The following is a 24014-nucleotide window of genomic DNA, read 5'->3' on the forward strand; positions in this document are numbered from 1 at the left end:
GGCACCCGCTCGCAGACCTTGACGAATGCATTCGTCCTCCCCATTCCCATTGAGTCCAATGGGACTCGAATGGGAATTGGGAGTAATTATTTCTGGCGCCCGGCAATGAGGAATTACCGGGTCCGCCAGGAATGTAATGCCCCATTAAGTCCCCATTGCCGGGCACCAGAAAGAAAATTTCTCCGGCAGCACCCGTGCCATTTTTACCAGCACGGCTACCGCCGGACTCATAATGAGGCCCAGACTATTACTAGAGGAACAACAAAGAGGGCTAGAAAGCAAAAATGCCATAAAACAGGTAAAAGATTCCTCAAGAGGTTTCATAAGCAACATGTTCTTTGTGAAGGGGAAACACGTGGTAAGACCAATTATGAATCTGAAGGGTTTGAACGAATTTGCTGTGTACAGACACTTCAAAATGGAAGGGATACACCTGTTAAGAGACACGTTAATGCAAGGAGATTGGCTTGCCAGAATAGATCTAAAAGACGCATACCTAACTATACCCATAGCAACAGAACACTGCAAATTCCTAAGATTTATTAGGGGTGAGTCGACATGGGCATTTTGATGCCTCCCCTTCGGACTGGCATCCGCACCATGGTGCTTCATCAAAATAATGAAGCCAGTGGTGACTCACCTCAGGAGTCATGGAATAAATGGAATAAGATTCATAATATACCTAGACGATATATGCTTGATGTGTCAAGACAGCGAGACACTTCAGATACAGGTGCAGATGACAGTAAAATTACTGCAGGATCTGGGCTTCCTAATAAATTGGGAGAAATCCAGAATATTGACAGGACAGACAATGGAATTTCTGGGGTTTACAGTGGACTCAACGCATGAATCCCTCAGCCTACCCATTACCAAGGTGAACGATATCAAGAAACAGTTAAGACACACCATAGCAAGAAGAGAGATGTTGCTAAGAGACATTGCAAGGTTAGTGGGGCGACTAGCGTCATCAATCCAAGATATATTCCCAGGGCCCCTACATTACAGGGCATTTCAGAGATTAAAGATCGGACACCTCAGGGGGGGCGCATAATACGAAATGAACATTATCATCTCCCAAGAAGTAAGGGAAGAATTAGAATGGTGGCTAAACCACATGGATGCATGGAACAGGAGAGCCATATTTGGCTCATCCCAGGGCCTGATCATCGAATCCGACGGCAGAAGATGTGGCTGGGGAGCTAATGCAGGAACCTGTCGACAGGGTGCAAGTGGTCGTACCAGGAGACAACTCTCCACATCAACTGTCTAGAATTACTGTCTGGCAGGGTCTTTTGCAGTGAAATGCTGGACACAAAAGAAGGCACAGTGTTGTGTCTTACTCAAGATGGACAGTGTTTTGGCTGTCAGGTACATAAACATACTGGGAGGGACAAGATCCAAATTATTGGCAGAACTGGCGAAAGATTTCTGGGAACTCTGTCTTCAGAGGAAAGTGTCAATGACGGCAGCGATTGGAAGCTGGACGAGGAGGTATTCCAAGAACTAATTACTCTATGGGGGCTATGCCAGGTCGACCTATTTGCATCATGATTGAACAAGCAACTACCCCGGTTCTTCAGCTGGAGACTGGACCCAGAGGCGGAAGCGACATACGCCTTCCATCAATCATGGGGTCAACAAACAAATTACGCATTTCCTCCATTCTCCAGGATAGCGAGGACGCTAGCCCAGGTGAGGCGGAAGAAAGCATCTCTAGTTCTAGTTACGCTGGACTGCAGGGGACAGGTGTGGTTCCCCAGTCTATTGGAATTATCACACCACAACCCGGTGGCTCTATCCAGGTACGAGTTCATTGTACGAGACCCCAGAGGCCTGAGCCATCCTTTAATGAGGTTGGGCAAACTCAATGGGCGATTTCAGGAGATCATGGGTTAGGCCAGGATTATCGAATGAGGCTGAAATCATCATTAACGAATCGTGGGCCACAGGAATACACAGCGCTTACAGGTCTGCAAGAGCAAGCTGGAGTAGCTGGTGTTTGGAGAGGGACATTCATCCCGATGGAACAGATGTAGTTCATGTGGCCAATTTCTTAGCACAGATGGCAGCCCAAGGGAAAACATATAGAACTATCAATACGGCCAGTGCCACAATATCAGCAGGGCACCCCAGGATCGAAGGGATTGTGATAGGATAACACTCCCTGATTTGTAGACTATTAAGGGGAGAAAAGATGTCTAGGCATCCTAGAGAAAAATATACGCAATTATAGGATGTGGACACAGTATTGAAACTGTTTCTGTCATGGCCAGATAACCAGGATTTATCCAAGAAGGCCATTTCAGGTAAATTATCAATTTTTCTATGTCTACTGTCTTGTAAAAGCTCATCAGACATTAGAGCGCTGGAGATCAATAGGAAAAGTGTTTCACCGAACGAAGTGACCTTCCTCATAACGAGGAAGACTAAGACAGGTTTGAAATCCATATCATATGAATCTTTTCCGGGTCAACCTAAATTATGTCCGGTCAGATGTTAATCAGCATATGAGGAGATGATGAGGCAAGTGAGACCACCAGGAGTATCACAGTTATTAATAGCGATCTGTAAACCTTTCAAGGCTGTAACACCAGCATCCATAGCCATATGGCTTAGATGGGTGATGGAGCACGGTGCAGACATGCCAACCCTCCTGATTTAGGCGGGAGACTCCCGATTTTTAAATGAAAAATATTGCAAAATATTGCTATTTTTCACATTCTCCCACTTAAAATAATTCTTTCCCCAATGAATTCCTATGGGGAAATTATTTTCTCCCGAATTCTCTCGTGAAATCTCCCTCCCAGGTGCCTCAGAATGTTGGCATGTATGCACGGTAGCATTGACGTAGTTAAGTATGAGGCTCACTCAGCGAGGGGGAGCGATGGCTACCAAGGCATTTAACATAGGAGCCAGAGTGGAGGACGTTATGAGGTCAGCAGATTGGTCGAAGGAATCGACTTTTAAAACATTCTATTTTAAACCAACAGAGAGTGTGGCATCGTTAGTGGTGAGTAAGCTTTGAACAAGCATAATCCGAACCTACGGCCTTGACAAAGAATTCAGATTTTCAACACATTAGTTCCAGAAACTCATAATTCTATTAAAGTCACGGAGGTGAAGGATTATCCCACCTTATCAATCGTAATAGCAATAATTTGGATGTATATGTATTGAACTGATTTAAGAGTTTATAAATGTTCAAGTGGATTTGATTATGTATATGTTAAGGTGTTACATGACTTTTTTATATGCATAAAGTGATAACAAATAGAAACTGTGGTTGATTTTACGATTGTCCCACCTTCTTTCGACTTGAAGTCACTGCATATATTTGTTTTCTAATAGGTTCGGTGGTCGATACCAAATGATATGGGAACGGAGGAAGGTTTTTCACGTACTCCACGGGATTGTGAAGATCAGTGAATGCAATTTTAACCGATTTAAGAAAGTGGAAGTTGATGAGAGGGGACAGTGTGGTCATGGACAAGGACTATACTGATTTGTTAAGTCTGTCACGTGGTCAGTTTAAGGACCAAAAATAGCAGAAATACCAAAGACTCTATTTCAGTGGCTATTGTAGTTTTTTATCCAGCTTTCTTATTGTATATATTATTGGTTGTACTTTGCTGCTGAAGTAGTAAAATAGAAAGAGAAGCATAATACTTTGCCTTCGTGTCTTTTATCATAGCTCTCAACCATTTGTGTTGCAAGGGCGGGTGAAATCACCCGATTTTGTTTTTGGCGGGTGAGACGCCCATTGGGATGAATGGGCGTGCAGGAGGCTTGGCGATTGAGTCAGCCCTTTACAAGGCGGGTGACACCCGCCAAAAGCGTGTGAGTTGAGAGCTATGCTTTAATAGAATTATGACGTTCTAGAACAAATGTCATAATCTGAACATTTATTTTTTTTATCAAACCAGTACACAGACCTAGTGCCTTTTGTTGCCAACTGAACATTACTGAATGACATAGCGTTACCGTTCTTCACGCAATACTAATAAAGTTTCCTTTGACAAAAAAAAAAAAACCTTTGCATTGGTTCAACCTGCGCTTTTTGTGATCCCAATGCCGGAAGTGTTGAGGCTCACGCCGAAGTGCTCGTGAGTTTCCGCCTTCCTTTTCTATCTCTAAGATAGTATAGGATTTTAGAACTTTGCGGATACGACGTAGAATCAGTCCTTTATCCCGGAAGTGGCCCTAGCTTTCAGTTTGGCGGAAACCACATTGCACGTTCTATGCTGGAGCCGGAAATGTGTGTGCGTGTTCTCTTACGCACACGCGCAGTACCGTGGTGTCAAGATGGAGGGCAATCGTTGGTATTACAGCCGGGAGCAACTGCAGCAAAGCCCGTCCCGGCGTGCGGGACTTGACCCGGACAAGGAGCTGGGCTACCGGCAGCAGGCGGCCAACCTGCTGCAGGACATGGGCCAGCGGCTCAACGTGTATCCTTTAGGGGCCCTGGTACTCGTCATTAATGCCCGGCAGTATTTCACTCGTGGGACTTTGCTAAGACTGTTCCACCATCTCACCCCAACACGAATCGCTCATTCAACCACTGACATAAGCACGCTTCTGCTGGCACCACCCCTTCTTTTCAAACCCACTGTGTCCAATGCCGCTCTAGTTATAGCGATATCACCGTGCATTCGTATTTCACCACCACACGAGGGCAAACCAATTTATAAACATGGTCTATAAGCTAGTTTATCCTTCAGTGGCCAACTTTGGTAAGGGCTCAGTTCGATGTATTTTGACCATACCGGGTCCATGCTAAAAGCCCTTCGACTGCTGGTACTGTCTGAATCGATAAACCTACGGGCACTGCTGGGACCCATTCCACACTGCCAGCCTAGAATTTGGCTTCGCATCAGCCGGACTGATTCTGCCATTGCACTAAAACTTTTGGCTCCTGCTTAGTTTCTATACCACCCTTCTCCAATAATGATGCAGCCCACCTACTATTGCTACCACTTGGGTGTCAAACCTACCATATCACTGTTGCTGCCTCGAGGGCACACCGCGTTTTTGACACAAGGGGAAATGTATACAACCCTCCATTGCCCTGATCATGATGCCACATGAGTATATATCAACACTGCCATTAGGACTTTATATGCCTCTACTTCTCCCTGCAGCTCTAGCTTGGCAGCCATAAATAATAACACTGATTTCAGGTAACGTCCTGCCTATAGCATCAGCCATGCAACTAGTGCTGTCACCAGGGCCCCCCATAAAATCCTGATAACCACCACCACAAGACTTCCTCCAATCATTGCCCAACTATTTTGCCACCACTCGCACTTGAAACACGTGTGTATAGGTGCGTTACAAATGCCATATCATATAACTAGCCAACCTTCCAATGCTCGGGATCATCCCTTTGCTGTTGCAATGGTCAGTTCTCCCACTTTCGCCGGCAACAAAGGCAGTATTGTCACCCACAAGGGCCAGTTGACACACTTTCCCACCTCCAGTAAACTGGTTCCATGTACTAATATTTCGGGACATGTTTTGATTTATGTCGACCGTCTAATATCTACATTAGAAATGTTTTTAGTACGTTGCACCTGATGCAAAAATATTGCAGCCCTAGTAATGTAATGTAAAACATCGACTTTTGACTCCCCCCCCCCCCAGTGTTTGCACTGCGGGCTTCGCTGGTACCGTATTAGCAGGGGGCGGAGGTGGACATTTCTATACACCTTTTGCTTTATAGTTGCTTCTTACCTCCCACCCTCGCTCCTATATCGCTGACTATTTGACCAACGTGCCGCCCCCCCACACCCACCGATTGCTGTGGTATCTTTAAAGCTGTTGGGACCGATTTCACTGCCAATAGCAATGCTCCTTCTGCGGCCATCCTGGACCCTTCACCCACAGTGTTGTAGGGTGTGTGCCAGCAGAAACTTTCCCTATGTTAGTCTGTAAAACCACAAGCCTGCAAGTGTTTGGCTTAACTGCGTTTGTCGAACACTGTTTAGAAACACTACGCATATTTATTGCAGTAAGCATTCTAAATCTCAATATTATTGCAGTCAGCGTGTGTCTAACCTAGTGTTTTCTTTTAATAACGGCTTGCCATTTTTTAAGCGATTATGCAATCGGACATTGAGGGCTCGAGTTCTGCACACACTACCATTTTTACGTGGTCTTAATCGGAAAATGTATATGAAACGATGAGCATCTGAATTCTATATGTGGGCAGCAAGAGAATAGTTAAAAATGAGTGTGTTTTCCTGAAACCGTGCCTTGATTTGATGTCTATGATTTTACTAACTTGGTAGAGAATGTCCTAAGTGGTAATCATTAAAACATGTTCACAAGTGTCTGTGTTTATTGAAATATTCACCAGTGTAGACCACTGGGGACCTTGGCAGTTGCTTGCCATCCCCAAAAGAAGATTGGGTCATACAGTAGTAGAAATCACAATACCTTTTTTATTTGTAAGTATAGTATCAAATTAATACTTTTTTCTGCATTGTTTTGTATACTCAGTGCAGTCAGTGACTGGAAACAGTTGGCTTTGTGATATCGGCTAAAAAAGAATGCTCATGCTGTGTCTGTCGTCACTCAGTGGAATGTATCTACATCTGGTGAAACTTGCTACCTGCAATCAATAGAAAGGCTACTCTGGGCACCTGTCCCATGCTGTGCTTGGGGCTTTCCTTTTTCTTCGTACGTGTTTGACAGTTGGGAGGACCATTTTATTTCTCTTCTAAGTTGACCGTAATTTTGCGTGTATTTTATTTTCTCTCCTAGTTGATTGTGATGGGGCCAGTCCGCTCTCTGCAGTTTGACGTTTCTTTCGAGGCATACTAAGTTCTGGAAACTTTATTTTCTTATTAGCATTTTGAGTACACACACACACACCTACTTGGTTAAATGTACACTGAGGTGACTGGGGTTCTGACTTGATTCTGTGCTACCTCATTTTTGTGATTGGTCCTAAGCAGCAGTGCTCCCTCTAAGCTGTGTGAGCCCAGAAGAGCATTCGAAGTACACCAGACCTTTGCTACCATTTCAAGCATTCATAATACACAAGCCAAAAAGAGATGCCTGGGATTTGCTTATCTATTAAGAAAGATAAACGATGCTATCTATTCTCGATATGGTGTGCACTACTCCAACTAAGCAAGGCTGACCATACATGCCTATTAACTTAATGTTTTGGGGTAGGAACATTTACTGCTCAGCCTCCCCTACGCTATCTGTGGTAACATAAGGGGAGATCAACATTGCAATATCTTTTGCTTGACCTACAAAGGATTATGGATATGTTAATATTCCAAGCACTAGTTTTACATAGCACTAGGGCAACAGACAATCGTAAAGGTTCAATACTTTTCAGGCAATCTGCGTAGTTTTCAGAGTTCCATTGGGCATAGACTTTAATGCTGTTTAACTCTTTTCTGAAAATAAATGGTTTTACAGAGCTCTTGTATAATCCTATCCAAAAATATTAAGGGGAGTGAGCGTTACAAAGAATACTGTTTCTGCTGCAAAACAATTAGGGTATTTGCTGATTCTCAACATACTGCACATAATATCCCTGTGAGGCTTTATATATTTGCATGCATGCCAGATAACATGGGTATGCAAATATCCTTTTTACTGAGCCCTGGAACCGAATATCGGAGGCCAGCATAGGGGTGTATTCCTTGAGGGGGGGAGACAACTGAGCATCTTTCTAAAACCAAGCCAGATGTTCAGCAGTACAGCACAGTGGACAAAGTGTGTTGCTTGTTAGCATTGAAGAACAGAAACTTATAGTAACCGTCTAGGAAACTGCTCCTTCCTTTTTTGTGCTAATTTGCTGAAGCAAAGGTCTACGAGGGTGTGAAAGTCCTCACTTTTTTGTTTTTATATGTTTTGGTTCAAGCCTGTTGGGCAACAAAGAACTACACAGCTTGGTGTCCTGGAACATAGGTGGCCTCGAAAAAGAAATCTGATGAGGCATGGTGCAAATGTATACCCAAGCACCAAAATATGCCTCCAAGAGATGTGGGCCACGTCACAAGTTGACTTACATGGATATGCAGCGTTTCATGTATGAGCTTTCAAAGGCCACCCTATTAGGAGGTCTGGGGGGGCGGAGGGGGGCTGTTGACCTGTCTTGATGCTGAGCAAAATTGGGCAGTGGATGTACATGAGATGGGATCAGTAGATCTACATCTGCAAAGAAAGGATGGCTTGTGGCACAACCTTCTCTTATTAAATAAACCTCTGATAGACCCGATTAATCAAATGGTACTAATATGACTCTAAAGGAGAAAGACATTGACAACTGGAACGTGTTTCACTCAAAATACACATGTGCTCTTAGTCAGAGATTTTAATTTGAAATTCGAGCCATTGGAAGCACTAAGCGGATTAACAGACAAGGACAAAGCATGGGATATCGCAGAACTGACATCGTCCTTTCCCAGCTGCAAACATAAACCTGCTGTAGAAGTCGTTTGCACCTTTTGCAGTCTTGACGTCAGAGCCTGCAACGGAAGATGCACAAACGATCAACCAGCTAAGCAGACTTTTAATAGCAATAATAAATCATGCTATAGGCAGCATCTCTATTCGAGCATGAGTCTGGGCACTAGTGCAGAGTTTCAAAGTTACTGAATGATGCAAGAGCGAACACATGCCACTTGTTATAAAACTCAGGTGTGAAAATTGGCAACCAGGATATGAGGTAATGCCCACTAGAAACACCGAAATTACACTCTCATGTCAGGCTAGATGTAGGATCAAGTGGGCTAAATTGGAAAATAGCAATTGTATCCCAACCTTTATGGTGTGCCGCTGCGATCGCTGCCGGCATCCGTGGAGGTCTGGGTAGATAGGTGTGTTGTTGGGTTTGGGACACTGCTTGTGTGTGCATATCAACAGTATAGAGTGTGAGAAGGTTTCAAGAGGAGGAAGGGAAGGAAAGAGCCAGGTTTTGAGGGCCTTTCTGTATGCCAGTGATTATCAATGTTGAGGATGTGGGGAGGGGGGGCAGAGAGTTTAAGATGATATGAGCTAGGACAGAGAAAGGATCTGCCCAGTCTAGTGCAGTTGTAATGTGAGACAACTAGGAGAGAGTTCTTGAGGAATGGTAGCGAGTGAGATTGTCTTGGAGGAATTCCAGGCCGGTGTTGTGGATGGCACAGTGAGTGATTTACATGGCTTGTAAGGTAGTGAGTCGACCAACAGAGAGCCAGTGAAGGACTCTTAGTCTAGGGCTTATGTGTTCTATGGGATGGAGGCTAATGAGTACGCGGGCTGCAGTATTTTGGATTATTTGCAGTTTCCTTAGCTGGAGCGCCGATGTGCCTAGATGAAGGCAGTTTGCATAGTCTAAGCTCGAGGGGATGATGGCAGAGAAACAGTGAGGATAGGTGAAGTATGAGAAGATACGCCTGAGGATATGTGAGGTAAGCAGAAGAAACGGGTTCTGGATACAGAGTGATGTGTTGGGAGATGGATACATCTGTATGTGGAAACTAGACAATTCCTGATAATGGACACACATCAAAGCATGGGGATCAGCACTGATTTAAACTGTTAGGATTTAATCTGCCAGAGATCGGGCTGCAATCATTTCTTAGAAGGAAGGGAAATCACCAGGTTTGATTAAATCCCAGTTGATCTTTTCAAGCCAGAACCTGACATCTGGCAACCTGTTTGTCCATGCGTCAGGCACTTTCCCCATGGCAGTCAAGGAGTTAAATAGGTATTTAACTCCTTGACTGCCATGGGGAAGTGCCAGTCTCGTGGACAAATACTTAATTGTCCTCCTCTACAAGAAAGGGGGTTGAGAGGACCCGGCCAATTTCGCTCAGTTTCACTCCTGGATATCTCAGGAAAGATCTTTGCAAAGGCAGTACTTGGGCATTTGTTGAATTGGGTAAAAGGGAACCATATAATTAGTCATTCAGGCTGGGTTCCGAAAGGGCAAGAGCACCCTGAACCAAAGCTTCCGGCTCTTCCTTATTATCCAGAAGCACATCACTCGGACGACAGTCTACTTCGCGGTCTTCGTTGATCTGAGGGCAGTGTTTGATGGAGTGCCTAGGGAAGTTCTTTGGGGTGTTCTCAAGGAAACTGACATTCCAAGTCAGTACCTGAGATGAATACAAATACTGTATACTAATAACAAGGCAGTTCTCTGTTGGAGACAACTGTTATTCCAAGTACAGAGTCAGACAGGGCTGTGTGCTGACTCTGATCCTTTTGGGCATTTTTAAGTGTTATTAAACCCCTACTTCTCTTAAACACTCATTCACCCTAAATTTGGTACTGACAGTATACTATTACTATTATTTGCTGATGTGATCTTGATCTCCATGACCCCTGGCGGTCTAAAGAAATAGTGTGTAGTCCTTAATGAGTGGTGCTGTAATACAGGTCTTGAAATTAACATAAAAAATAAATCGATGATTTTTCACCAATGATCCAAAAAGCCCTAAACTCGATTTGATCGTAGGCATCACAAAACTAGTTCAAGTGACTTCTTATGTGACTATCTGGGAACCAAATTTTCAGGGAATTGCAAGAGGGCTTAGCATGTAATGTCGCCCTTGAAAGAACGAGTAATGCAACCTCTAGGACTGTTCACCCAAATACATGGTAATGGAGCCTGCGCTTGACATTTATGACATGCAGGCGAAATCCGCTGCAATTCATGGGGCTGAGCTATGTGGATATTTGAACATAGCAGCAGCTGCGAAATTCCTAAAGAGAATATTACAACCAGCATACACCCAATGCACTATTACACTTGGAAACGAATTTACATTTTATAGAATATATTGCCCTCAAACTGGTGCTCCATTGGATTCGTACCTCGGTCACCACATATTTTTTAAAGTATAGAGATGCTATACTTTCCATTCAATCCCAGAATGGGGGCACATCACTTGCTTAGTTCAAGCATGTGAAAACAACTGTATCCTCCCTAGATCTGATAAACCCGTGGCATAGTCCCAAAGCTATGAATGTCCGTGTTAGGAAAGATTTATTATTATTATTATTGATATTTTAGGCAACTTTCCATCCATATTCTATGGACCCCCAAACTTTAGCTTTTGTTTTACCCCTTTTCCTGAGTTGAGAAGTGAACCCTTCAACTTAACTTCCATGGCCTTTTTGCTAGTTTGTTATGGGAAAACTTACTAGTCCTTCAGACTGTCAGTACCGGGAAACCATGTTTCTCTTTTGACATGTTACCTGTTTGGGTAACCTTTTCATATTGCACACAGCATCTTTCAATGCAGTGTAATGGGTATACTTTTATATCAGCTTAGACTTTTACCAAAGGAATTTTTGGTTACTTTTAAATGTGCCTAACGTTGGTAGCAGCACCATTTCTGCTATATTTATATTTTTAGTGTACCCATTTGCGTTTAATGCGTTTGGCTATTAACAGTGGCTAATGTTCTAAAATAGCCGTGCCATGAGACTTTTCGCTTGTTCTTTGGCTGTTTTGTTCTTTGTCCTTTTTCCTGCCTTCAGGCAGGAATTCAATTTTCAATTTTATGGCTGCTGTTTTCGCAGGCTAGTGCATGCCATGTGTGTGTGGAACCAGGAAGTGGACTGGGACTGTCTGGTCCCAATCCATGAACTTGTGCCAGTGAGTCTAGTGTGCATGCATCAGTCAACCCCACAGTGGTCCCTGATTGGAGCACTGCTGGTGTGCATGAGTGGTGCTGATCCTTGGTATTGATAGGAGGTCTGAGTTTGATCACTAACCTGAATTTAGGATAAGAAGAGGAGTCCTGCAGCCATTCCAGCAGATCAGAAGAGGAGCCAAGTCTCTGGTCTAGCTGTGCAGATGGATGACCTGAGGACGAATCCTGAAGAGGCCTGGTGACCATTCTTGTAGGTGCCCCGGTAAAGCCCCGCTGGACTATCTGATCTCAGAAGACCCTTGCTGGTGCTCCGACCCTTTTGGATTAGTGGGACCAACCAGTCTCAATGCCTTCTCCCGATCCCGGAGCCATCGGAAGTGACCCTGTACCGCCCAGTGGATTGACTAGCTCCGTTTTGGGCTCCTGTGCCAGAAGCGTTGCCATTACTCAAAAAGCTTTTCTAAAAGATAGTAAAAGTATAGTATTAGTATAATTGTTCGGTTTTATTTGACCAAATGTTACATTTGACCGATTTTGGCCAGTTACATTCAATCTAATAAAACCAAACAATAGGGCTAATACATACCGAACATGTGGGGCAGGGGTTTGTGGGGGTGTCCTCTGCTCCCTATGTTCGGTATGTATTAGCCATGGGGGGCTACAGGGATGTTACCCGCTTCCTTAATATTGGAGGCAGGGGACTGGAAAAAAAGAAAAAGGGACCCTGCAGCGTCTGATTCGACCTGCATTAGAGGGACTGATCTGATGCCGCAGGGCTGAAATGCACCAGGAGGTGAGTAAAGAGCTAAGTAAGGAAGGGGGGGTGGTGGTTGGGGGTGTGGGTTGGTTTGAGCGTGTTTGCGGGCTGTTTCTTTTCAAACTGCCGCAATCGCGTCTCACATGATGAAACACCCCCAAACCAAAGTACTTTACTTAGCTGTTAAAGTCCTGAGAAGTCTTCTGGAAACTTGTTCAGACCCACAGGAGCATTTTGTAACTTTTCCCCCTCTCTTAAAAGAAACTTTGTGATCCTTTGGTCCCAAGGCCCCATTCAATTTAGAGTTGGGCTGATTGAGGGCTCCTATTCTTGTGGCCTGGTTATACAATGGCTTACTGCTCATCTTCCTTTTCAGGTACATGGGTGAATTGGGTGCATTCTTCGAACCAAAGGTGACAGTATATTTTTTATATTCAGAGTGTCTATTACCTGTTTGATTCATTTTCCTTGTGTGCTTTTGTGAGCCTATAATAAATATAGTATTTTTGTACTTGCACAATGATTCTACTTAGACGCCGGTATTTCACTGTGTGGACCACTGACCCTACTCAGCTCTCCTGAGACTTAGCCTTGACCACTCTCCACGCTTACATTGGTTGGGTTTGCCAAAACATCCAGAGTTCCCTTGTCCACTATAACTAAGGTGGACTCCCGAAATCGGTCCACCAGGCCAGATTTGAGAAATCCGTCTTAACAAATCAGAACTTCATTATTAGTACAATGAAAATGAACGTATGCCATCCACCTACAAGTTTCCTCTTAAGCCAACTGCGATTGACTTGCGCTGGGGCAGGCCTATTCGTTGAGCAATCTGGAGCCTGCGTATGAGGAATTGATTATATAATGGCATCTTTTGCTCATCCCTTGTCCCTAATGTTTTGTATTGGCACTCTTCCTTTGGCATATGTCATCAAGTCTTTGGGCCCAGCACAGCATACGCAATGCTTGAGTTGCAATGTCACGGAGGAGTTAATGGTGCATTTTCTATTATTTTGCACAGAATACTAGCAACTCGGATCAAAATACCTGCTACCTTTTTGTTTAGGTTCCATCAAGTCTGCAATTTAGGAGACACAGTGACTAATTGACTGTGACGAGGTACACCAGAATACCTCAACTCATAGGACGGTGGTCTCCATAACCCACTGATGCCAGTGGAAATGATCAAAACAAAAGCATATAGGGGCTGTCACATGGGATACATCATAAAAAGTAGACTAATAATTCTTGGGATGGATTTCTCCACTATTTTTACTTATGTTTTAAATCTTGACACTTAATCATAAACATCTGTTTAGAAAAATTATTGAATACAAAATATTTCATATACTATTAGTCAAATATACAGTACATCCAAGCATTACATCAATACATATATATGATGTAGGAGTCAGCGATATGGACCAAAATATTTTTGGGCTGAATCGCGATATACAATATATTGATAACGTTTATGGGTTAAATGCTCAGTTTTAAGCTGCCAGCTACATGTGGGATGCCAAACGCCTTCATTTATAAGATATTGATAATAAAGTGCAAATACAGGGTTCCTCTTCTGTTTGAGAATATCAAAATGTAAATACAAAATTGTAGTGTGTATATATATAATGGCCGTGTAGTTATGGTTAAGTTGCTAAACTCATAGGAAGAGCACTTTTTCGACAGCTTATAACTTCGCTCCCCCTGGACGAATCCTCACCAAACTTTGCAGAGATTTTTTTTTGGCCAAGTTAGGTGAGGTTTCTGGGGGGGATGTTATAGAGGGGTTCCAACATTCCCCCCCCCATAGACTGAATGGGGAAAAACTTTGTGCACGGCTACAGGTCGAACGGCTGGGCGGATTTTCACCAAATTTGCGGTGGGGGCGTGGGCCAGAAAGCGTGCTTTTTTTGTGTTCGGTGGAAATCAGACCAGTACATTTTTTGCAAAACATTGAAATATGTCCCAAAAAATTAGTGATATCTGGGTCTGCTTTGCGGACCCATTTCCCAGTTCGCTCCACGGACTGATGTCTGATTGTGTCACATCGCGGCAGACTTGGCGATTGTGGAATCGCTGGCGTAGTATCCCGGGCGTAACTGTCCGCCATTGCGCTTCCCGACACGGTTCCTCTCAGTGCCGTTCTAGACGTTGCACGCTTGCGAAGCCGGAGGTATAAATACCGTCACTTCCTGCTTCGTACGCGTTGCAACGTTTCCGGTTTTTCTTCTGTGTTGCTGCCGCCTCGTTTCTACTCAGCTGCTTTGCCTTGTGGATTCCTCTGCTGTTTGTTACCTTATTTCTTAGGAATCTCTGCCTTTCCTGTTCCCTTGTTTCGCTCCCGGGTGTTTTTCCCCTTCTCTTATTTTTCTTCCTTAGTTTTTCCAACCCTCTCCTTTCTTTCTCTGTTTCTCTGTTTCTCTTTCTCTCTCTCTCCTCTCTTTGGCCCATCTCTTCTGTTCCCTTGATCATTCTTGACCTGTGCCTGTCCTTCGGATTCCCTTGGACTTTCCACTTGTACGTACGTCTTTGGATTTACTGTTGCCGACCTGTGCCTGCTGACCGGTTTGCCTTGTCCTCCGTTTTGTACCTCCTTGGAACCATTGACACCGACTTGCGTCTGCTTCCTGGACTGTTTTGCCTCGTCCTTGTGCCTACCTGTTGCTACCCGAAGTTGTTGCAAGTTATACTTACTTCTTCCTTCGCCTCCTTGTTGGAGCCTGTTTGGTCCGCGCTGCCTCATACTCCCCTGCGGAGAACTCCATCAACTTCCCCGGCGCACTCAAGCAGAGACATCAGGGTTTTTTTGTGCCTTTGGCTTTTTCCCCTATTTGGCACTCCCGGTGGGACTACCCCCGTTGCCCTTATCTTAGTGGCACGGTGGCATCCTATCAGGGGCGTCCGTTTCTTCATAAAAAAAAAGAGAGATCTTCAATACGTCAGGAAGGCAGACTAAAGAAGAAGGTGGAAGGTGAGGAGTTGGGGAAGGGGGAAGAATCTGAATTATCGTCTGAACTGGAGGACATTGCTGATGTGTGTGACAGATTGGGTCGCGGTACGCCGTGCTGTCGCCGAACAGTGGACGCGGCCGGTGGTTGGCTGGAGGGAAGCGTGCTGTGCGTTTTCAAAGATATTTGCAGTCGGATTGCCATGTTGTTTTGTGCCTGTAAAACACATTCTTGCATGGGTACGGCCCTTGGCTGTAACAGTGTGGGCACTGGTTGGAAGTAGGTGTGACAATGTGGCCTTGTTTGAGTATGTTGTTGTATCTATACGTACTTGTAGGCAGTACATTATAAGCTTACCTTGTGCTATACGATACACTTGTAAATATGTAAGTGCCGTAAGATCTGCCCCCTTTGCAGAATTAATATGGAGGACATGGTGCAGGTCATAAAGGGGAATTGCAGAGATAAGACACTATTTGTGTTCGGAGGGGTGTTGACGTGACCAGAGGTTCGGTTCAGGGAGTGCAGTAAGAAAGTGGGAAATGCAAGGCTTGTTTTAGTACGTATTTTTAGTATGTTTGCGACATGGTAAATGTATGCAGATACCAACACATAAACAGTTGTAGGGTAGGTGCGCAGGTGACAACCTTGAGAGGCTATTGGGGTTGGAGAATGTATTGCAGATGGTATAGGGATTGCTCTAATTTGTGTACCATGTTGTGTTGGGAGTGGCAAGCGCATACTGCCGTGTATGGATGGCTATGGGCGTTTGACGTAACAATGTGGACATTGTTTGGAAGTAGGTTTAACAATGTCCCCTTCTTTGGGTCAGTTCTCACACTGATATGTAAGTCCAACGTACAGGGCTTGAAATATGTATGTCAGCTGTGGGTGCTCACTGTCGCAGCTTGGTTGTGGAGGACATTTTGCAGGTGCCAAACCAGTAGAGGTGGTGTGAAGTGACAGCACGTGAATACGGTGACCGTTATTGGCCTTGTTGCCATCCACATACTGAGAACACAATGTGCAGTATGGTACACCGCTCATAATACCTAGTATGTTGAGAGAGAAGGAAGGCAGTGCGATATGACATGAATTAAAAAGTATTACATATGAACACTATGGAGAATGTAAATTCGAACACACATACATTTACAGCCGGCAACATGATGAACGCAGTTAAGTGGAGCTATATACAGGGTGGAAGGCCATCTGACTGTTACCTTTGTTTGGCGTACTTGTTCAGATGGCGAAAGGATGCAGGTGGAGCTTGAAGTGTGTGTGCATTTGTAATGTGTGCATCGCTTCTGTTAGCTATGTCTGTGTGCCTCACACACCATTGCAGCAGTCACTGGCGTCCGTTACTTTACTTGTGGACAGTCGTTCTCTCGGCATGCACGCCAGGTGTTTATTTTATGTGCATGCCAAGCGTAGCGCACTGTCATGTGAGTACCTAGCTCTGGAAAAGAACAACATAAACAAAAGAAAAAGCCGACTTGCGCAGACAGACTGTACGGTTCCAGATCATTCCATACTTTACTAATAATACAGTGAGTGATTGGAAGTGCTTTCTTTTGCCACAGAATGTAAATGCAGTTGGTGGATTCACCACCCTTTATTTCCCAAACAAAATACAGTGACCAATGCCGTCTGTGCAATCATCTTCTTCTGTGCTCGTGTAGCACAGTGGGAAAAGGAATACGTACTGCTGCTTAGTGGTCCGTGTGGAAGAAGACCTTGTCTTTGAAAGGTAGCCTGCAGTGCCTCTGGGATGGCTTATAGAATGGAGGTTTGCAGGTTGGTTCGTATAGCAGGAACCGCAAGTGGACATACTTGCCCACAGTGGTCGGCCCAGATAATAACGATGGAGAAAGACATTTCTTATGTTAATCTTCCAATGGTTGGTCCACCAGCAGTCCATGGAATGTGGAAGGTGTGGCATGCGCAGTAGGGTGCAACATATCTGAGTAGAAAGAGGAATAAGAGTACATGTAAGTAGCGGCTATTACTTGTAGCGTACAGGACAAAACTTTGCGGGAAGGATAATGTAGTAATAGCTGAAAGGCTGAGGAACAATGACGTGTGTTACTACGTAGCGCCATATCTGAACTCCCTGCCTTGCTGTCTGGTTTGTAGGTAATACAGTGATTGTACGGGTGCACAGAAGAAAATGTGTTGGAACCGTTGGGACAAGATGACGTTTTCATGTGTTGCTTTTTTACAAAAGTTGACAGTGGTAGCAAGTGTAGTTGGACCCACGGTGCAATGTGTCAGTGTGTTTACAAAGAAAGTAATACAATAGGAAACGTAATGGGGGGTTACCTTGGATTGCTGGAGAATGGAGTAGCTGCTTTGGTAAGCAAGCGCGTGAAATAAATGTGAGTTCTACATATTTGGTTGTCGGTTGACCGCTGCGTGCACCTGTCGGTTACAAGGTATACTACACTGAGGGTGCGTAGATGTAGTAATTGTGTGAAAGGGCATACAAGGGGCAGAACGGGGAATCTAGCAGTGTACGTGTGTGTAGAAGGAGAGGTGTTTTAGTGTACGAGAAGCAAAAGACAGTACAATGACAGTTGCAAGTTACTGGGAACGGTGGAGACATGGCAGTCTGACAGCATTTTACAAAGGTACGTGTAATGTAAGGAGAGAAAGTGAGCGGTAGAGCAAGTTTGTAAATATGCATACTGAGGAGCACGTAAATAACTGTTAATCGTAATACACATATGATGTAAAGGTATACTTAAATAATTTCGGCAAATGCCATCCTTCAATTGTGAGGCCGGGAAATGGCACCGTACAGCGTATGAGACAGTTGCAGAGTACCTTTGGGGCACATGGACAGAGGAACTGGTGTGCAAGTTATGTATCTTTTTTGCTAGACTTCTACACAGTATATGAACTTGGAGCTACACATGCTTCGCCCTCAGGGCTGTTTTACAATGAGCGTGTGTTCAGTTTAAGGAGAGGTATGTTAAAGTTTAGATTTCCGGAGTTGAGGCAGGAAAAAAAGGAAGGCATTTGCCGGGAACGTGTTTCGAGTGGAGCATCTATTTATGAATGTTGGTAGTGTCATTACGGTGAAGGTAGTGCAACGTACAAGTAGATATGATGGTGCTGTACAAATGGTCACGTGAATGCACAGATGGCAAAATACACATGTTTTTCCAGTGTGTAAGGAAAAATTAGATGTGCACTGTGCTACAAGGCAACAGTGGGTAATGTGACACTGTGTTTGCTGTTTGAGAACACGTGGATGGGTGGGTGGTCCATTTGGTGTTGTAGTGCATGACCTTTTTTGGGGCTACTGTTTAGGAAAGGAAAGCAGTTAGTGTGAACGTTTGTTAAACATTGTAAGGTGGTTATGGCCTGTAAATTGTGTTTTCTTTACAGCAGAAAAAAGGTAAACAAAAGTTGATAAAGTAAAGAGGTACGTTAGTGGTTGCAATGTGGCTGGGGAGCTATGATGTATGCGCTGTACTGAAATATCGGTTGGCTACGTTTTTTGAAAATGGTGTACATAACAATGAAAGTGACCTAATGGCGTACATGGTGGCAGTGCAAAGCAAGGCGGCAAAGGTTGATGAAGTTAGGGGAGTTAACGTAAGATGCATGCATGAAGTGGTATTGTTGTAATTGTGCAGATTGTAGGGTAGGGTACTGTAGTGTTAATTCAGTGTGTGCACTTATGATCGGTTTAGGTGACCAGTGAACGTATGTAACAGGTTATGTATTCTGTGGAAGAAGTAGTAGGCAATGTAAACTGCAGTGGCTAGGGGTAGGTGGCAGTGTTGTGTGGGGTTAGTCCTACGTGCATAGATGTTTGTATGTTTAGTTCTGCACTGCAGCAGCAATAGTGGGCAGGGTGTATAATGTTTAGTGTATGGCTGGAGGCCCTACAATGTAGAGGGTGTAGTGAAGCGTATATGGCGTGGCCACAAGCTTCATAGTGTAATATAGGTGTGCATTGTCAGTGGTGCTATTGGTATGTGTATAGCAGAAATAAGTGCACTTATTGCACTGTGGATATTGTACAGAAGTATAATAGCAATTGTTGAAGACTTACTATTTCCATTGAGGAAGCCCTGCAGTATCTTTTGGGTATGGAGTGTAAAATGTTGTCATACTGCTTGCTGTATTATCTGTGGGAAAAGAGAACACAATATGTTAGTTCCAGTATTTTGTTACTTTGATGTACACTACATGGCATACATTTCTTTATTTTATGGATCCTCATAACTAGCACTTTGTAAGCATTATGATTTGAACCATTGTACCGTGCAATCAGCGCAGTTCTTGTGGTTCTTTGCATAATCATTGGGTCTGTGGGGGGAAAAATGTTGTTGCTAATATAGTGCACAATGAGTGATAGTGACGTTTTTATTGCTTACAGCACTTTTTTTTTTAAATTTGACTTTTATTGTTTTAACAAGGAATGTGAACATACAGGTGGTTATACATTGTGCATAGCGAGCTACTTCATTAGAATCTCCAAGTCCACCTTAACAACAGTTATCAACATTAACGCTCCTTATTCCAGGAGAAAGCAGAAAGAAGAAAGAAAAAGAGAATAAAGAAGGGAAAAGAAACCCCCCCCCCCCTCCCCACCCCCCTCCCTACCCTCATTTCTCATGTCCGCTTCCTTCGGGGCATTGGCATTCTGAATCGTAGTGAGCTACGTGACGCGCATCTTGGAACATCCTACAATCATTGTTCTCCTGTGTGGTCTGTGACACGCAAGGGTTGTCAGCAAGGGGTCTTTCAGTTTTCAGTGATTGGTAGCATGGATCAGGAGCAGTTTCCCTGCTGAGTCGAGCGCGAGATGTATTTTGTTGTGAAATCGAACCAGACTTCCTCCTGTCGCGCAGCTTTGTCATGTAATATTGCTGTTACTTTCTCCATAGTGTAAATATTTGTAGCGATCTGTATCCAGTCCCTCTTATTAGGTAGGCGAGGAGCTTTCCATTTTATCACAAGGGCAGCTCTCGCCGCAAGTAAGAGGGGAGATATCAGACCTTTCACTCTTGTCATTTCGTCCTCTTCTTCTTCGAGGCCAAACAGGATCAGGAGGGGTGACAGTTCCCTATTTATGCTTTCCAGCTGTTTGATCCATCCCAGGACCTCCTGCCAGTAGATGCGGACTTTGGGGCAGGCCCACCACATGTGCCAGTAATCGGCGTTCATCCCACAATGTCGCCAACATCTCGGGCTGGAGGTCTGGAACATTTTGGACAATCTTTGTGGGTCGTATTGCCATCTATGTAGTAATTTTATGGCGTGCAATTTATATTGGGCCGCGATTGATATTTTGGATGGTGTTTCACATATTTTATTCCAGGCTTGCTGGTCGAACTCTCTGGCAAAGTCTCGTTCCCATCTTGCTTTTAGACGATGGTTAGGTGCGTTGTCTTTGGTGATTAGGGCTCTGTACATTCTCGCTATGAGGCATTTGGAGGTAGTAGTTGTGTCTAGGATCGTCTCAAAGGGCGTTAGTTCTCTCTGCGTGGTATCCTTCCATTCCTTTCTGGATATGACGCCTTTCAGACGTAGGTACAGGAAAACTGGTATCGGGCGGATTCGGAGGGCCTCCTCGAGTTCCGTTATCGAAATGAATTTCCCCTTTCTCCATAGCTGGCCGACCCTCTCAAGGCCGGATTCAAACCAGGATTGGTATCTGGCATGTTCCGGGATTTCCTCTCTGATTCCAGGGGACCAAAGATGGCTCAGTGGCGATGGCCACGTGGTGACTCCTGACATTGCTCTTCCCTTCCTCCATATGTTCCACAACATGCCTAGTATCGGGTGGTTGCGCAGCTTCCTCGATAGCTTCGATCTGGGGACCTATAACCACTCTGCCAGAGTCACGTTGTATAGAACGTTGTTGTCTAGGTGGACCCATTGGAGGTCTTTCTTTTCTCGCAGATGTGGGATTAAGATCCTGAGCTGTGTGGCCTGATAATAGCGTTCTATGTCCGGTAGGCCAACCCCTCCTAGCTCTTTTGGTAGTATTAAGACATCGTAGGGGATTCTGGGTTTCTTTCCGTTCCACAAAAAGTGTAGGATGGCCTTTCTGACTTGCTTGAAGAATTGATCCGGAATTGTGATAGGCAGGACCTGAAATGGGTAGAGAAACCGTGGGAGGGACACCATTTTGATCGCATTCAAGCGTCCCATCCAGGATATCGTTAGCGGTTTCCATTTCTTGAGATCGGTCTTGAGAGCCTCGAGGAGGTGGGGAAAGTTGGCTTTGTAGAGGCCGTCGAGGTGTCGCGTTAAGTTAATTCCCAAATATCTCAATGTCGGGCCTCCGACGATCAGCCCGAGATGCGCAAGGGCGCTCTGGTGTTCCGACGATGGTTCATGGAGTGGAAAAAGAGTAGATTTGGATTTGTTGATTTTAAATCCCGACAGTGCGCCGTACTCCTCTATTAGCTGGATCGCTCTCGGAACGGAAGACGTTGGGATTGACAGGTGGAGCAGAATGTCGTCCGCATACAAGGCTAGTTTATATTCTTTACCATTCACCTGGATTCCCTCCACTGCAGGATCAGCTCGTAGCATCACGGCGAGAGGTTCTAAGGACAGTGCGAACAGTATCGCCGACAGGGGGCAACCTTGTCTTGTACCCCTGTTGAGGGGGAACCATCGGGAGAATTGAGCGTTCGCCGAGACCGATGCTCTTGGAGACTTATAGATTGCTTTGATTCCTCGTCGGAGTGTGGGGCCTAGGTCTATCTTTTGCAATGTGGCCTCGAGGAAGTGCCAGTCGACTCTATCGAATGCCTTCTCGGCATCAATTGAGAGTAGCGCCGGGTTGTTCCGTGAAATTTGGGCCTCATGGATTAAGTGGAGGGTTTTCCGGGTGGAGTCTGCTCCTTGTCTGCCTAAAATGAAGCCTACTTGGTCATTGTGGATTATTGCCGGCATATGTGACTCCAGTCTTGCAGCCAGGATTCTCGTATAGATTTTGGCGTCAATGTTTAATAGAGATATTGGGCGGTAGGAGGCGCACAACTTTGGGTCCCTACCCTCCTTGGGGATGACTGTTATCAGCGCCTCGGAGAAGGAGTCGGGTGCCACGCCGGAGTATAGGATGTTGTTGAATAGGGGAACCATGAATGGGAGAAGGGCATCTTTAAAAGTTTTATAGAACCCTGCCGTGTATCCATCATTTCCGGGGGCTTTCCCTGTTGGGAGTGTTTTGATAGCTTCTTCGATTTCCTCTCCTGTTATGGGGGCTTCTAATGTGAGTGCAATATCCGTTGGGAGGGTGGGCAAGGGTGCAAGCTCTAGATATTCATTTATAGCTTCCGTGTGCAAGGGGGCGCGTGCTGAGTATAATTTTTCGTAAAAGTCGGCAAAAGCTTCAGGGACACTGGGAGAAATTGGTTCGTCAGAGTTCTCTTCTGTTTGAATCGTGGGCACCCACCTCTCTTGGCGTTGGCCTCGTAGTCTTGCGGCAAGCAGGGCGCCCGCTTTGTCCCCATGTTCATAGTGCTTCTGCTTCAAATGCTGTAGCTTACGCGCTATGCTTCCCGTCTCTAGTTGTGTTAATTCCTCTCTCTTGTCGTTGGCCTCTTTAATCTTTCGTGGTCTATCCTGATCAGCCGTTTGTGCCATGTGGTCCAGTTGTGGGATTTCATTCCGGATCCTGTTCTCTATTAGTTGTCTTTCTCTTTTTTTGGCTGCTCCTTCTCGGATAAGTAGTCCTCTCCAGGTCGCCTTGCCTGCCTCCCAAACTGTGTTAATAGAGGTTTCCCCTGTGTTGTTGATCTCAAAGTATCGGGTAATGTCCTGTTTTAGTTCTTCTCGAAAGGTGGGGTCCTTAAAGAGGGTTTCATTACAGCGCCATTTGGAGCATCTTCGAGGCAGGGCCATTTGGTCGAGGGTGACCGTGACCATATCATGGTCCGACCAGGCGACAGGGTTTATGACGGCTTCAGTCATCGCCGTGATGAGGTCTGCGGTTAGGTATACATAGTCTATTCTGGAGAAGGTTGCATGTGGCGCCGAGAAAAAGGTAAAGCCAGTTCGGTTGGGGTTGGCATGTCTCCATGCGTCGGTGAGGTTGTAGGCGGTCATCATATCTGCGGCTAATGGGCGTCTGGCACCAGCGAGTGGGGGCGTAGAGAGGCGACCTGATTGTCTATCCTGTTCCGGGTCCATCCACATGTTCAGATCACCTCCGATAATTACTTCGCCTTCTTCTTTGCACATGATTTTAGGTATTATCCTCTGCAGGAATCTGTCTTGGCCTGTATTGAGGGCGTATATTGCCACAAGGGTAACAACCGTGCCCTGTATGCTGCCGACCAGGGCTAGTACTCTACCACTGACGTCCATCCATGACTTTAAGAGTTCAAATTGGATCTTTCTGTTGATTAATATGCCAACTCCTGCCTTCTTCAGCGGGCCAGAGCCCCAGTATTCCGATCCCAGCTTGGCATTGAGAACCTTCCTCTCCTCCCCTCTGCTATATCGAGTTTCTTGTAAGAAAAGAATGTCTAGTTCAGCCCTCCTGAATTCTCTCATCACCAGTGACCTTTTGGTGGGGGAATTAAGGCCCTTAAGATTCAGCGTGCCAATTTTAAGCTTACCCTGTGTGTCATTTGATTTATCATGTCTGTATGACATCAGTGCGTCCGTGGAGTTTCTTCGCATCGTCGTGGAGCCCATTGTACGAAATTGCCATATTGG

The 24014-nt window shown here is 45.0% G+C and overlaps 1 protein-coding gene across 1 annotated transcript in view; it reads left to right on the plus strand.

Moving 5' to 3' along the window:
* Positions 1–4224: 4224 nt before the first annotated feature.
* Positions 4225–24014, plus strand: part of CCNT1 (cyclin T1) — a 542287-nt gene continuing 522497 nt past the window's right edge. The window contains exon 1 of the mRNA XM_069653859.1: positions 4225–4448. Within this exon, the coding sequence (XP_069509960.1) occupies positions 4306–4448 (143 nt within the window). The 5' untranslated portion in view covers positions 4225–4305. The remainder of the gene's footprint in view (positions 4449–24014) is intronic.

Source organism: Ambystoma mexicanum, chromosome 3q (assembly GCF_040938575.1).
Source record: "Ambystoma mexicanum isolate Mex_15411 chromosome 3q, UKY_AmexF1_1, whole genome shotgun sequence".
Taxonomy (NCBI): domain Eukaryota; kingdom Metazoa; phylum Chordata; class Amphibia; order Caudata; family Ambystomatidae; genus Ambystoma; species Ambystoma mexicanum.